A 16,895-nucleotide genomic window follows, 5' to 3' on the forward strand; every position below is an offset into this window, starting at 1 on the left:
TACTTTGAACAAAAGAACTAGGCTGTAATAACATGTACTATTTGACATGTTGCATTACACTCGTCTTGCGTTTTAAAAACATTCACATGTGAATGATGTAAATTGGGAGGAAGGTCTGCATCTCGTTATCTATGACATTGTTAAATCTCCGGTTCTCAGCCCGTCGCTGAACAGAGCAGACGCAGAGAGAGGTGAGAGTGCAGCGGGAGAGAAAGACCTCGCTTTCCCGCTGGAAATTTATGGAAATGTATTTGGAAAGTAGCTAAGGTTTGTCCAAAAAAGCCGCTAGATTTGTCGCTAGGCGTGTTTTTTTTAAGTCGCTAAGTTGGCTACACTGGTCTGCACTGACAGCTAAATAAAATAAAAGCTAAGCTCCGTCTCTCCCCAGCAAAAAGAAAATACAGGGGTATAGAGCGCGTTTTTCATTTACGCTCATTCTATTTGAAAAGCAGTAAAATACACAGATCGCCTAAATGATGCCCTGTCTGTTTTCTGTTTTTTCTTGAAAACAATTTGCGCCCCCTCCCTGCTGGTTGAGAACCACTGCAATAGCTCATCCTTCCGATCACGTGGCTGTGAATCGCCTGGAAAATATGGCCGACGTCCCTTGAGAAGAAAAGCTGATACCAGTTGTTCAGAGAGTTTAATCTGGATCAGAACGATGGTGATTGGAAAATCCCATGTTTTGCTATTCAGGATCAAGTAATCCATTTTACTTTTGTGTCGGTTTTTCACAGCAAGAATGGATTGGATCACCCTGATCCTAATACAAACATTTTTGGGACATGATTGAAAATTAATTGACTTTGCATCAGGCCGCATAACACCACCATATTGTTGATTATTTTCAACAACAACAATATCAACAACAACAACAGCAGCTGGCCCCAATCATGTTTTAATGCATTGTCTATGATAAAGTAACAGCTAATTTACAGGGACTTGTATGGTGGATGTGCTTAGGCAATCTAGGTTTAATAATGAAAACCGATTAAAAGCATGTTATTAAAAAAAGAAAGAAAAAAGCAAACAATTTTTGATATGGTGAAGTTTTCTGTAAGAACATATCTATTTTATATTTATGGAACCAATCTCAGGTGTTAGTGCTTTGTAGTGGTCAATAAGTAAGTGATAACTTGTTTAGCTAATGTTCCACAACATTAAATGCAACTATAAATGGATAAAAATGTATGTCATTCTTGAATTAATACAAAAATTGGTAAATTACTGTAGTTTAACAAAAACCCCTGCTGTTTTAAGAAAATAGTCAACTTCAGGGTCGTAACAGCACACAACAGCCAACTGGACCCAAATCTGAGTTTACATATATTTCAATTCATTCTGCAGATTTCATACAATATATATTAACCCCCACACAAATGTCAGAAATACCATCAGACGTTACATTTACTTAGTGTCAAATTTTGTCTTCAGATGCTGTTGGCTACAAGCAATGACAGGCTCCTTTAACAAACAGAGAGAACTTGTCAGACACAGATTAGGAATTTTCAAAATCTATTGATTGCATAGGCCCTTTTTAAAAAAAACAAAAAAAAAACATAATTGTCACATTTTTTCAGTAATTGGCAGTATAGTTTATATGCTATGTCCAGGAAGTTTAAATGCTGAGTCCAGTAAACAATCCCAATGAATTTCTCAGATTCTCTGTATCCTAACTGTACACATGTGAAAACATCTGTCGTAGTCAAGTGTGGATGTGCTTTGGATTTAGTCCTCATCATACTGCTGTGCTAGTTTACGTAGCTTGTCCACCAACACTGTAAATTAGAAAAACACAAATAAAGTTAGGATGAATGAGCCTAAACATTCTTCTATTATCTTAATGAATTATGAAATGAATGCACCATTCTCTACTTGCATGCAGTTTGATTTAATAAAATGGTTATTTTGCATTGATGTTGCACTGAAGTAATTGTTGGAACTGATCCTGTGATCAGAAATACAGACTCTCAGCTACTATCTACACATGACATCCTACTCTTATGATTGCACACCACGATATCAGTATAACTACATCACTGTAACTAACTTATCCTTTAATAAAATCTTACTGATGTATGAACAGAGTGTAATAATAATACAGAATATTACTATGTAAGTGTTTATAATTGCTTATACCTCCAGCAGAAGGCCTCTGGAACGGCTCAAACGAACGGCAGGCATTAATCAGCTCCTTGAGCTGACTGGGACAGTCATGTGACAGCGGTTCCACCGTCTTTTCCACCCAGACCTTCTTATACATTTTACTATAAGAGGAGCAATCTGGGTATAAAAACAGGATGAATAAGACAGGGTGAATAAAACTCTAAAGTAACATAATATTCCTGAAAAATAGATAGCAATAGAGATCCGAGAATGAGTTTGTTATCATAAAAGGTCATGATGATTAGTAATGTCAGTGCTACATGCCTTTAAAGGGGACTTGACGTGTTGCTATCTCCCACAGAACAATGCCGAAACTGTGAAGACAACGTACAATGGATTGGGTTACTGAATCGTGCTGTCAAATAAAATACTAAGACTCAGTGTGCTTTTTCAATGAATTTTTCTTTTCAAACTGATTCTTTACCTGTAGATCTCACAGGCTTTGTCATACTGATGGTTTATGTCTTTCAGCTGCTGTGGAGAAATGTACATCATCGAGCTGTTCTTATTCTCTTTACTATTCTTTAGGGATATTTCAGTCTTTGCCAACTCAAATCCTCCAAGCTTGAAAGACACACAGACACACACACACATTTGTCTGACTATTCATCAATTGACATAATGAACTAATGTTATACTACCTCATCCAAACCCTAAACTTAACCTCAGTAATCAAAAGGAACACTTTTGGCTCTTCTGAGAGAGCATGGAGACCAGCCAAATATCCTCACAAGGTCAAAACTGTCAGATATTCATTTCCTTGCAGGGTCATTTGGTCTGTGCCATTGATGTGGTTTGAGACTCAAACACAATGTCATGTTTATCTAAAGGAATTTTTCCAAAACGCTTCTTTATTAAAGTTTAGAGCTTCTTTATTGAATTCAGGAGATATGTAAGTGTAAGCTTAAATGATTGCTGCTTTGCTTTTAATGTTTACCAGTATAACAGGGCATGATGACAATACCTTTACTCTGTAGCCAGCTGCCACTAGAAACTTGCTGCTAGTGATGCAACCATGCACCTTAAACTTTTCTTCTGACTGATGCAGTCTGTAGTGGGAGAAACAGACATGAGCAGTTTATACGGATCCACAGAACATATCTTGCACTGCAGGAAAAACCGGCGTGCTGGAATCAAAACAGGACCTAATTGAAGACACCACCTTAAAAACAACAAGGCAGAAAGGCTGTGTAAATGCTTAACTTCTGGTTGATACCTGTATAGTCCTTGCGCTGCATCTAGACACATGCGAGTTTTTCTGTCCCAGGGTAGTTTGCTGGGACTGTCCAGCACATATCTTAGATTGCCCTTCTCACAGAACTCCATCACTATGAGGTAGGTTGGATTTGGTCCTACAGGATCAAATGTTTGAAAATGTTGTTTGTTAAAAGAGCAAACCAATATCATCATTCATCATCTTCAGTAAGCACTTTATCCTGGTCAGTGTCGTGGTGGATCCGGAGTGTGTACTGGGAAGACTGGGAACAAGGTGGGAGAATTCACTTTGGATGGGACGCACCAGGCACACACTCACTCACACACACCTGGGGCAATTTAGAAGAACCAATCTGCCACTCTGCATGTTTTTGGACAGTAAGAGGGCACCAGAGAACCCAGAGGAAAACCGATGGGAAAATCCAAAACTCTATACCAGGGGTGTCCAATCTTATCTGCAAAGGATCGGTGTGGGTTCAGGTTTTCATTTAAACCTGTTTAATCAGATAATCTTGGCTTTAAATAGACTCAGGTGTGGCTTCTGCTTGGTTGGAATGAAAACCTGCACCCACCGGCCCTTTCCGGATAAGATTGAACACCCCTGCTCTATACAGACAGTAACCTAAAGGTAAGCTGACAGTAAGCTCAGGATCAAACTGGAGCTGTGAGGTGGCTACCTGCTGTGTGATGACCCTCAAACTGAAATATTTTCATTATCACTGGTGGCTATTGTGGGAGACAAGGAATTTCTCAATGAATCCTGTTGACTTTCCTATTATGTTGACTAATCATATTGACTTTCCAAATAACAAAAATGCTATACCAGACAGAATATCAACTATAGTGCAACGAAATCAACAAAATGTACTTGCGAACGTAGAAAAAGATACGACTGATGATAAAAACAAGTTTCACATTTGCATGATGGAGCAGTGTGTAGTGTTGCTGCTCCTCAGCTTTGTGGTCCTTGGTTTAATCCTGAGCTCCAGTTACTGTATATATGGAGTTTTGCTTGTTCTGACCTTGTTCTGATCTGCTTGTTGCTTTGTTTCTGGTTCTCCAGTTTTCTCCCAGCTCCCAAAATCATGCTACTAAGTGTATTGGCTACTATAATTTCTCTAAGTGTGTGTGTGTGGTGGCCTGTGATATAGAGTGTATTCCTGCCTCATTCCCAGTGTTCCCAGGATAGGCTCTGGATCCACTGCAACTCTGATTACGTTAACCCTTAAACACATACCTTGTGTTGTTAGCGACCTGGGACACCATCCACGAACCCCCACCCCCATTAAAAAAAAATTAGACCTCCACCTTCTTAGTATTCCTCAATCAATTTATTATCAACATTATAACAAGAAAAAAATATATAAATGTAAAATAATGTTTTCTAGTTAATTTGTATGAAATAGTGTAAGTATATTTTTCTGCTCAACAATATTGAATAAGTTCAATTCATCTTCATTCTTCAAGGTGGAAATTTTTTGATAAACAATGATGTGATGTGTCAATCATAATTACCTCTGACATAAAACAAACACTGCAAATCTTGATATGGCTCAGCACAAGTATGTAATCAAATATTAGCGTCGCTTGATGGTGGATCTGATGACTAAGCTGTCAGCAAACAAAATATTGATTTTGACGGTGATGAAGATAGTTTTGAGAGTAATGTACGAAACATTGTAAATAAATATATAAATATTGTAATGATGTTTATATTTTTATGGTGACAAATGATTTGATGGAAATGTTACTGCTTTGACTATTTTAGTGTCTGTTACGAAGCGTAGACGAAGATAAGCGCGTGCGAACGGAGAGATGACGTGAGAATGAACACAGAATGAGAATCGAATCGGGACAGAGCAGGTAAGCTATGTATCAGGGGCGTAGGCAAAAAGCGTAGTGAGAGACGAGCGTTAAGTCGAGCACCAGGGAAAACACCTCTATGAAAATCGGCTTGGTAAACAGAGACGATGCTGCTGAGCGGTTACTTCGCAGGCGGCTAATGCTAGGGAGGCCCTTATAAACCTTAGGTGTTTGCAGGTGTTCGTAATTAGAACTCCGGCGAACTCGAGCGCGGGTATGACTGGGAAGTGTAATCCTCCTCTGCCATGTCCCTGGGCGGCACTACACGTTGTGCGCTGCCGCGCCGATTTCGCCGTGTCGTAACAGTGTCTGAATTATTAGTGCATATTTATAACATTGTATATATTTTTTGCTTCTGTTTGATGACAAATAAAATGTCAAAATATAGAAAATATGCTTTTTAAATTAGTTTGTAATTGTTTATAAAATATCACTACAGTTTTTTTTTTTTATTATTTTTTTATTTTATTTATTTATTTATTTTTTACTATTAGTGCAGTTTAGAGATCCATCCGTGTTAGATACACATTCTGGGTCATTAAAGACCCTAATTTGTAATAATTATTGGCAAAACATTTATACATTCAAGAGTTAAATTGGTTACTGAAGATGAATAAAATTCAGTTGTTAACTTACCGTTCTCATTCTGAACGCAGATCCCGAACATCCTGAGGATGTGGGGTGACTCAAAGCGTTTCATAGTCTCCACTTCCTTATGAAATATGCTCCTCATTTGTCTTGGGACCACAAAGAAATACAGTCAGACAGACAGATTTTGGAACTGAAACCTTGTTGTATAATGCAAATGACAAAGAATTTTTAACTTTACTAAGACAGGTTTGGACTTAGATTTATGAAGAGTCCCACAACAGAGGGTTTCCCTATCAGAGAAGATTTTTAGAAAGTTTCATATCACCTACTTTGGGCTGGTGCTCACTGTATACGTGTATCTCTTGATGGCCACAGTGAACTTGTTATATTCTCCTTTGAACAATTCAAAATTGTCAGACTTCATGATTGGCTCAATGGGAATGTCATAGGTTAGCTCCTCAGGTCTGATTTCTCTAATATCCTGCAAATGAATGCTGGGTCTTCTCACTGTCAGGCACATATAAGGTAAATTGTGTAGTTTACTTTTGTAACAGTGACTTCATTCTACACTCCTTCTTAGGTAGCCTCAAGTACATCACTAAATTAATTACTTACACGATTCCAGTATGCCTTTAATGTCCTGAACGTCTTTCTGAGTTTGTTCGACTTTCACTTGCACAGCATCCACACTCACTCTAGTCTTTTCTTTCTCATCTGCCAAAGACTGAAGCACTGTAAAAATAAATAAATAAATAAATAAATAAATAAATAAATAAATAAATAAATTCAGGACATTGCACCAAGTAAGCTGAGAATGTGCAAAAATAATTAGCAAAACAGGTCATTGACCAGCAGTTGGGACAAATATTAGGATTCTTTAATTGAACTTCTAAAAACAATTAAACTGGTTACAAAGAATCAAGTCCATATGTTTAATTTAGGCAGATAAATACATACAATTCTGGAGCTCCTCATAGTCCTCTCTTCTGTCATCTTCATCCTCCTTCTTTCTCCTGTTCTCTTTAAACACCTTATCCATCCTGTCTCTCTGTTCCACCTGCAGGGTCAGCGAGAGCAGCTGTGCCGCATCGTTCAGACGCTCGTTCAAGCTCCCAAACTCCTCGCCAAGGTCAAATGCCTTCACAATGCGTTTCAGGCAACTGGATGAGGCGTATTTCTTCACAACTTCTTCAGCCGACTCCAAAGTCACTTTAAGCTCTTGCAAGCCCCTCTTTACTTGGTCTGGCGTTTTTCCCAAGCCAGTGAGCTTAACGGCTTTGACGAGCTCTACCAGTGCAGACACACGCACAGCCAGACGCCTGCAGCGCTTCTTGTTGGCTTTTACCTCACCACACAGTTCATGCAATTTCTCTGCTATGGTCAGGATCGGGTCTACAAAATCCATGATTGCTACAGGAAAGGAACACAAAGGTAAATAAGGCATTATGATAGAGGCAATAAGAAATAGAGGAAGTGGTAACTGACGAATTAAGGTTTTATGCTGTTAATATAACGTTATGAGTTCATATTCAAGGACTTCCAGAGAGCCACCTCGGAGCAAGGCACTCAACTGCTCAGATGTCTTTGTTTGATTGGATTCTGACTGACTTCTAAACCACTTTAGATCAAATGCATTTGCTTCAAGCAAGTAAAGACATCAAAGACATGATTGTCAGAAAAAAATTAACATTTACAGCATTTTTCCAACATGTGGCACAGTGGGTAGTGTTGCTGCCACACAGTTCCAATGTCCCCAGTTTGTTCCTGAGCTTACGTTACTATCTCACAGACAGTTTTGCATGTTCTCACTGTATCTGGGAGGGGTTGCTATATATTCTGTTTTTTTCTTACCAACTCCCAAAAACATTCCAGCTGGTGAATTGGCTATGCAGAATTACCCCTAGATGTGAATGAGTGCATGAATGTGTGCACATGGTGTCCTGCAAAGGACTTGCATCCCATCCCAGGATGATCCAACATGACCCGGACCAGGCTAAAAGAGTTACTGAAGATGAAAGAATGAAGGAATTTATAATTTCTTTAAGAGACTGTGAGTGAGCATTTTTCCTGACAAACCAACCACAACTCCTTTTTTTTTTTTTTTTTTTTTTTTTTAGGAAAATGGCTACTTGGTCTGATCTCAAGTACACTATATACCCAATGCTACAGACACCATTTCTAACTAGTGGAATTTTGGCTATTTAAGTTACATTTGTTGCTGATGCAGATGATAAACTTCTGATAATGATGATAATCTCCTTAGAAAAATAGTAGAGTTGGAAGGTCACAAGATTAACTTTCATCACAATGCCATCTCATCTCAAGCCTTTACTTTACTCAAGCCAGTACTTTCTGTACTGCTAGAATTGGTCCCCTCAACTGTTAGTCACAGGACTGTGAAGTAGAAACACAAACAAAAGTGGAAGTCTAAAACCACAGAGTCCTGGTCTTATATGCTGGATGTTGAAACCACTACAACTGAGTTACAAAACATCTCTGGAAACAACACTAAGTATAGGCAGCTGGGCTCGCAATCAGTTCATCTACTAAGTTAAGAGGCTTCATCTTTTCTAATAGATGGTCGGGAATTGCTGCTACTATACACACCTATGATATCATGAGATAAGTACATTACCAGCGCCTAAAGTTTTAATGACCAAAACAGTACTGTAATTATGTGACTGGTGATGCTGTGTGCGCCAGTTTAACAAATAGATTGCTTGCTTTACAGCTGTTTCAGACCGGCTCTACTCTGCCCCTTCATCCTCAGAGGTATGATGCTTGTTGTGATCTGAGTAATTATCCTGTGTCTATGATGTGGGTGTTTTGCTACAGCAGTTTACAAACCTGTTCATTTGTAACTGCTCTGCATTTGTGTAAATTATGTCGATATAATTGTTTTGACACACGGTGTTACCTGGAGAAACACAATGTTTTATATCAAGACTAATAGATGACCCATATTTATGATGCTAAACTACAAGATGGTCTAGTAATTTGGGGCAGCAATTTTCAGATTAATTGGGACAGTCTTAAAAGGTTTTCCAATTAAATAAAACACACTAACATGAAGCTAATCTACTCTTGCCATCTTTATAGCCCAACCCTATTTATAATACAGGGTGTCCCAAAAAGTCTCCATACTGTACATAGTCTCCATACACTTTTTTTTTTTTTTAAGCAAAATGTCTTCTAAAATGTTCATACTTGGTTTATATATATTTTTTCAGATAGCCTTTAGGAATTCAACAACTCTGACATAAGAAGAAATCATTGTCATGGCTGGATCAGGAAACTGTGGCAAGATTGCAATAGGCATGCAATTACATGCATAACACTAGATGTGTTAAGACAAGTTCATCATGAGTGAGAAAGATGACTCCATGTGTGTTTACAAAGAGATGGCGTAAAAAAAAAGTTATTGTATACTTTGCTAAAAAGTGTTATTTTCCCCCGATCTGTGGAGACTTTTGGGACACCCTGTACATTTACTGCAAAAGTGGAATGGTACGCTGCAAAAAAAACCTATATAAACACTAACCCTGTAGTGTACAGTGCTGTGAGAAAGTATTTTCTTCTGTTTTTGTGTATATCTCATACTAAATTGTTTCAGAAATTAAACAAAATTCCCAGGGCCTGAGACACTTGCAGTGATTGAGGGAAACATGAATTCTGCTCTCTACCAGCAAATCTTAAAGAAGAATATCTGATCTTCAGTCTGTAAGTTGAAACTCAAGCGCACCTGGATTATTCAGCCAGACAATGATCCAAAGCATAGGAGTAAACCCATCTATGAATGGCTCAAAAAAAGCTAAATTAAGGTTTAGGAATGGCCTAGTCAAAGTCCTGAATTGAACCAATTGAGATACTGTGGCAGAACTTTAAACGGGCAATTCATGCTCGAAAACCAATGTGGCTGAACTAAAGCAGTTCTGTGAAGAAGAGTTGGCCAAAATTCCACCACAGTGCTGTGAAAGACTGATCTCTAGTTATCGGTAGTGTTTAGTTGCAGTTATTGCTGCTAAAGTTGGCACAACCAGATTTTAAGTTTAAGGGGGCAGTTAGTTTTTCACATTGGTGATAGGTGTTAAGATCTAAAACTGTGCAATATGAGAAATACACAAAACCAGAAGAAATCAGGATGGGTCAAATATTTTTTCAAAGCACTGTATTTCATGGAAGAGTGGATAGTGCAGAACTAGAATAACCATCAGCCCCTCACATGATCTTTCCACATGTTCATTGATCACTTGCACCTATTTCCTGTTTAAATTAGTTTCACTATTTAAGGTCCGGATTCTGTGTGTCTAATTGTTAGCTGTTGTCATTTCTTGCTTTGCTTATTTTGTTTGTGCTTTCCTCAATAAACTGCCTGCATTTACATCTGCTTCCACTACCATTTCCTGGGAGTGTACTGTGTACATATAATTATGGAGATCAGGTGCATCAGGTGCATGACTGGCCGTTGGGAATTTCGGGAGTTTTCCCGGGTGGGACGGTCTTGCGAGGGCCGGTCTTTTTTTTTTTCCAACCCCGGCATTATATAGCCTATATACAGATATTACATTTTTACTTTCAGTACACACGAACACAGGAAGGAAAACCTTTAGAAAAAATCTGTTTCATAATTGTACATATTAACTTAACACAAACAATACAAATGAACAGATTGCTTTTTGTTTTTTTATTTTTCGTTGATCGACAAACATGTTGTGTCGGTTCGAATTTGGTGCATCAATTTGGGGCCGCTTGACAGGAAATTCCAGGGCTGCTTTTTGTTGCCAGTCCGCTCCTGATGGAGATTGTTTTAAAAAAAAATTCAAACCCTGTTACACGACTACAGCAAGAAACAAATTATAAAATGTTACTTACCTTTTAGTGATGGTTTTCTTCTGTGACTTTTACTTAATCTTTTCATATTGGCTTGTACAAATTTGGATTTGAATTTGGAAAACATTACGGATTTTCTAAGCCCTTTTATAGTTGCTATTGCGGTAAGAACTGAATTATAGAATTACTTTGGCCACATATCTTAATATGTATTACATTTTACATAATCTAATAATTTAATGTGTTCACACAATAATAGAATATGTTGATGATTATTTTGAATAAGATTTAAAAAAAATCATTTTTTCCATTTTTTTTTTCAAATGATGTTATTGAATTTTGATTAATGATGTCATGATTTGTCATGCTACAAATAATATATATAAAGTTTTTGATGTTAAAAGTAAAGGCTTAAACCAAGGACATGTGTCCAGAATTCCCAAACATGTCAATAATATATTTTTTTTTATTTCAAAAGGGTAAGCCATAGTCAACACCTTAAGAATGTCAGAAATGTATAATGTTTTAGGGAGTTTAGTTTTATTAATAGCAAAACAAACCTTATGTAATGTGTGAAAACTACAATCTATTTCAATATATCTGAATTTACCTTCAATTTCCACATTTCCAAAGATACAGAGAAAAACACAAATCTCTGAGGTTGCGTAAATATTCTTATTAAAAAGGCAGAAGCATGGAAGTGAAACTTGTTTGGAGTTGCTGAGTCACACACACAGTCTTCAACATAATGCTTAGTTTACTACTCACAGAGCAGTGGAATCCTTTTTTTTTTTTTTTTTTTTTTTGTAATTTAGTCATGGCATCTTTAGTCCTCAGTTGTTAAGAGTGTGTTTACACACGGTACAAACTAACAATTGTAGCAGAGGAATAATCACACTAAACTGTTCCTAAAATAAGAATCGGTGTTACTCGACTATAAACATTCAGAAGCACTTTTAGCTCTGAAGTTGAATGGAAAGCACCCGATTTCTCAACAGGAAATCCTTTTTAGAAACACAGCTGACATACATCCACAGATAAAACTGAGCTGTCAAAGCTCTAACCTGCAGCATGTCTGTTCAACAATAAGTCATTATCAAAAGGTTTTTGGATTATGTTCTCTTTTGTTTCTTCTTATGATGTTATAAAGTAAAGTCACAACTCTGTCATAGTCTATTCAGTTTAACCTTTAGGCAAAACAAGTTGGAATAAGCCAGAACGCGTTAAACCGTTTAAATCATCCTCACCAATAACGGCTAAAAAAACTTTAATGTACTGAACACACACACACACACACACACACATAAATGAGAATAGGTTGAACATTACTTACCGTGTACCAGTGCAAACTACTTCTGGTCTCAGTGAAGTCTCACTGCAGGAATCCCCCGCTTTCAGAAGAGCCAAAGTTCCGCCTTTTTTAAAGTACACCTCCTCCTCTTAGTGGTGCATAAAGCTCACTGCCTGCAAGGTCCATACTCACCTCCAGTGTAAAAAACCCTGGGCATGAGGCACTACATGCACACATACACACCTAGGGGCAATTTATTTTAACCAAGTCACCTGCTGGCATGTTTTTGGGAGGTAGTAGGAAACCAGAGAACCCGGAGTGAAACCACACGGACACAGGGGTAACATGCCAATTTCTGCACAGTCTGTAACCCCAGGTCATTTTCTAATGCCTTTGAAAAGCCTTGTAAAAGATCAGAGGTTCTCAACCTTTTGCAACTAAACCACCCAAGCCTTCCCTATCTCTCCTATTGGAGGAGACCAGGTATAATGATTATCCATTCTATATAAGATCTATCTATCTATCTATCTATCTATCTATCTATCTATCTATCTATCTATCTATCTATCTATACCATCTGTTTTTGATAGATAGATAGATTGATAGATTTTTTTGCTTTTGTTTTTTAAAAACTTTTTTTAAAATTACTTTTCATAACGTGATTTTAATATAACTTTTATAAACCTATATAACGATATGAATGATATAAATGTTTCTGAACACTATAACTACTTTGAACAAAAGAACTAGGCTGTAATAACATGTACTATTTGACATGTTGCATTACACTCGTCTTGCGTTTTAAAAACATTCACATGTGAATGATGTAAATTGGGAGGAAGGTCTGCGTCTCGTTATCCATGACATTGTTAAATCTCCGGTTCTCAGCCCGTCGCTGAACAGAGCAGACGCAGAGAGAGGTGAGAGTGCAGCGGGAGAGAAAGACCTCGCGCTTGCAGGACAGCACTGGGGATATTTGGAAAGTCGTTGAGGTTTGTCCAAAAATTCGCTAGATTTGTCTCTAGGCGTTTTGTTGTGGGGTTTTTTTAAGCAAAAAAAAAAAAAAAAAGTCGCTAAAGGGATGTGAGAAGTCGCTAAGTTGGCTACACTGGTCTGCACTGACAGCTAGAGAAAAGGCCGGCTAAGCTCCGCCTCTCCCCAGCAAAAGAAAATACAGAGAGAGGGAACACATGTGTGTCCCCCCCCCCCCCCCCCTTTCGTTTATGCTCATTCTATTTGAAAATCAATAAAATACACCGAGTACCCAAATGATGTTTTTTTTCTTGAAAAATTCGCGCCCCCTTCCGAGCTCTCCACGCCCCCCCTCTCCCCCAGGTGGGCACGCCCCCCTGGTTGAGAACCACTGTTTTAGATCAGGGGTTCCCAAACTTTTCCAGGGCTAGGCCCCCCAAAATGACATTAACATTTGACCGAGGCCCCCCTTTTTGCAGGATGTCTTTAAAACACAGTAAAAATACAGACTTCTGAATAGATCCCCCTTTTTTAAATTAATAATTACATCTTACTTCTTTACATTACATTACATTAGGAATTGATTGTGTGTTTGTGTTTGTGTGTGGTTGTCTGAGAGTGAGAAAGAAAACATACTAGTGGGAGTGATGGGCTTGGTGGCTCCGACCAAATTGTTGAGGCCCCCCGGGCGCCCCCTGGCGGCCCACAATTTGAAAACCACTGTTTTAGATTATAAATCTGTACGAAAAACACGTGATTTATCACAACAAAACTAATTAATTCTTACTTAACAAATCACTGAATTAATGAACACAGGATTAGATATGCATAATACAGTATCCGAATATATTTTATTTTTTATTAAAGTATCCAGCATTGATTTGAAGCACATCAGATTTGAACCAGCTGTGTGTAGCAACATATGAGAAAACAACATCTCATTACTCAACACTTGTCTCATTTAACATGAAAAACATCTACATTCATATTACAAGCTGTTCACTCTCAGCTTTCAGGATTCACAATGTCACAGGGTTTAGCCAAAACCTCTGACCACACATTTTCTCTTTATTTTCTTCCTTCCTATTTTACTGTCAAATCAGGATTCAAAGAGCAAGCAAAAAGGAAACCAGCCAGTTTAGAGGTTTCAGCACTTTCTCGTTATCTCTCAGCAGCGATGTCGGTTTTCTTCTGCCCTGAAGAACCTCTTGAGAAAGAAGAGCTGCAGATATCCAGCCATGATGATGACAAAGCTTTGGAGGACAGACCAGGCATTCACATAATAGGACTTGGACTGAAGCAGGAAGTAATCAGCCCCTCTGCGCATTCGTGCTACATTATAGAAGCGCCACATGTGCTGGATTCGAAGCTGTATCTTATTTGAAATATCCTGGGCAAAGAAAGAGAGCAAAATACTATACCGGAGATATGTATGAAATAGGAATTAAATGTCTGATCTTGATTGTATATTCTTAATCGAGTGGTATATTACCTCAGTTTTGGAATGACTTAAGCCTGACTTGAGTCATAATTTTTTGCAGCTTGACTATTTTACACCAACATATTTTAAAAGCAACCTTCAGTAAAAAATGTTCACGAGCAAGTCAAAATTCAATGTCTGAGCATTTTAATTCTATGTCTAATCTCAAATCAGACTCATAAACCATTGCAGCCTACATTAACTCATTATGGTAGCTGGTACCCTTCCCTCTCCTCTTAGACCCTATCCAGGATGAGCTAGACATGACTTGAGTAGAAGATTAGATTTTCATAAATTATAATGATTTTATGTATATCACGTCTTATGAACATCTGTACACCTGCTCAAGCATGCAATTATCCAACCAGCCAGTCAAGTTGCAGCAGCACAAGGCTTAAAATCATGCAGATACAAATCAAGAGCTTCAGTTAATTTTCACATCAAACATCAGAATAGGGAAAAATGTGATCTCAGTGATTTTGACCACTGTTACTTTCAGTCAGGGTTTGAGTAATTCAGAAATCACTGATTTCCTGTAATTTTCACAGGCACCAGTCTCTAGAGTTTTCACAGAATGGTGTGAAAAACAAACAAACAAACAAAAAACATCCTGTCAGCAGTAGTTCTGTAGGTGGAAATGCCTTGTTGATGAAGGAGGTCAGAGCAGAATGGCCAGGTTGGAGCAGAGGCAACTCAAATAACACTCTTTACAACCGTGGTGAGCAGAAAAGCATTTTAAAATGCACAACATGCTGAGCCTTGAGGGAGTTGTGCTAAAAAAAAGCAGAAGACTACATCTGTTTTCACTTCTGTCAGCCACAAACAGGAATCTGAGGCTACAGTGGACACAGACTCATTAAAACTGGGAAGTTGAAGATTGTAAAAATATTGTCTGGTCTTGCCCTGTATCATGATTTTATGCATTGGGCTGCTGCCTGATTAGATAATTGCATGAATGAGCAGGGATGCAGGTGTTCCTATTAAAGTGGTAAGTGATATGACATTCATTAATTTAGGAATACCTCACTATCAAATTAGGTACCTTAATGTTGGAAAGAGTGCCGTTTAGAACCTCCTCGTCCATTTCATTCTCCTTCTTGGCCTCAGCCTCCTCTTCGTAGAACACCCCGAAGTTCAGGAAGACTCGCATGTCACCAAAATGGTTGTGATAGTTGGCAAAACACATCTGGTAAAACCCTGAAAAGTGTGTGTGTGTGTGTGCGTGTGTGTGTGTGTGTGTGTGTGTGTGTGTGTGTGTGTGTGTGTGCATGTGTACAAGCATGGATGTAAAACAATATTTCCTTATTTTATTATTTCTTTATACATTATTCTCTCACTAAGAGGAACCATACTCGCTCATATTACCAAACTTTTCACAGTAAATGCGCTGTTCATCTGCTGTGATAGCTATGAACTACAGTCATGTTATCTGAGAGGTTTGCTGTACCTGTCTCCTTTACTTGAAAGTTCATCTGGCCCATAGTGTTATCAGTGTAAGAAAGGAGGATGCCCTTAGGAGAGAGAATAGAGACTACCAGGTGTCTGCCTGCAGTCATCCCAGACACCCACTGAACCTGAACACACGTCATACACCACATAACTATAATATAACTGTGTCATATAAGAGCTTCAAAACCGTATTATTGACTAATTCTACGTTAAATCCAATATTAATATCCATGTGGACATTATTTGTTCTGTAGGTCATTCAATATATCTATTACACATAGAATGCATAATGCACTTGTATAACCCATGATCATAAAAATAATTGCATTTGATATATTTTCCTTTAACGTAATGAAAATAAGTCTAAACATTGCTGACTATTTTGTAGAAGGTAAAGAAACACATCAGATAAGTCAATGGTACAATAACTGATAAGCAGAAGGAGAACCAAGGCAAGGTCATGACAAAATTCACTTACTGCAGTTCCTCAGTTTCCCAAAAACCTGCAAGATTTCTCTTTCACTCAAAAAAACCCCAACTATGCTATAAATATAGTCTATATACATATTGACAAAGGCAAATTAACCCAATCTCAATAACGAAGAAGCAAAATCCTAGACTGAGACCAAACTCACCATGTAAGTCAGGTAAAAGCGGCCAGTCTGACGAGCAAAGTGCCAGAAGCACTGTGACTCTGTCCCAGACAGCAGAAGAGCAAAGTCATAATGATCTGCTGCATGAAAGAACTCATGACCTCCGTCTTCTGGACCTGAGACACTTTCACCCCACTGTCCCAAAACAGGAAAGATGAGGAGGACTAAAGTGCAAAGCGTGCAGCGCATGGCTCTGACTCTTACCACTAACCACACACACACACGCACACATGCACACACACACGCACACATGCACACACATGCACACACACACACACACACACACACACACACACACACACACACACACACACACACACACACACACACACACACACACACAGCCCTGGCTTCTGTTCAAGGACACGTAAGGCAGCACCTGATA

General features: G+C 38.3%; 2 protein-coding genes and 1 long non-coding RNA gene across 3 annotated transcripts; 1 reads left to right on the forward strand and 2 right to left on the reverse strand.

The window, feature by feature from the left end:
- Positions 1-882: 882 nt before the first annotated feature.
- LOC108269146 (mixed lineage kinase domain like pseudokinase) lies at positions 883-12,127 on the reverse strand. The gene is made up of 11 exons (XM_017474754.3): positions 11,999-12,127; positions 6,793-7,245; positions 6,451-6,567; positions 6,165-6,342; positions 5,881-5,981; positions 3,383-3,518; positions 3,131-3,215; positions 2,591-2,730; positions 2,431-2,480; positions 2,140-2,283; positions 883-1,778 (listed from the first exon to the last, which is right to left on the reverse strand). The coding sequence occupies exons 2-11, from the start codon at positions 7,238-7,240 to the stop codon at positions 1,729-1,731; spliced, it is 1,449 nt and encodes a 482-aa protein (XP_017330243.1). The 5' UTR covers positions 7,241-7,245; positions 11,999-12,127; the 3' UTR covers positions 883-1,728.
- Positions 12,128-12,695: 568 nt separating this feature from the next.
- LOC128633462 (uncharacterized) lies at positions 12,696-14,322 on the forward strand. Its single transcript, XR_008396846.1, has 2 exons — positions 12,696-12,948; positions 14,032-14,322. It is a non-coding gene; the product is annotated as an uncharacterized LOC128633462 (long non-coding RNA).
- Positions 13,761-16,730, reverse strand: LOC108269147 (transmembrane emp24 domain-containing protein 6). The gene is made up of 4 exons (XM_017474758.3): positions 16,493-16,730; positions 15,856-15,982; positions 15,451-15,605; positions 13,761-14,318 (listed from the first exon to the last, which is right to left on the reverse strand). The coding sequence occupies exons 1-4, from the start codon at positions 16,697-16,699 to the stop codon at positions 14,097-14,099; spliced, it is 711 nt and encodes a 236-aa protein (XP_017330247.1). The 5' UTR covers positions 16,700-16,730; the 3' UTR covers positions 13,761-14,096.
- Positions 16,731-16,895: the final 165 nt, after the last annotated feature.

The sequence above is a fragment of the Ictalurus punctatus genome, chromosome 8 (assembly GCF_001660625.3).
Source record: "Ictalurus punctatus breed USDA103 chromosome 8, Coco_2.0, whole genome shotgun sequence".
Classification (NCBI taxonomy): Eukaryota; Metazoa; Chordata; class Actinopteri; order Siluriformes; family Ictaluridae; genus Ictalurus; species Ictalurus punctatus.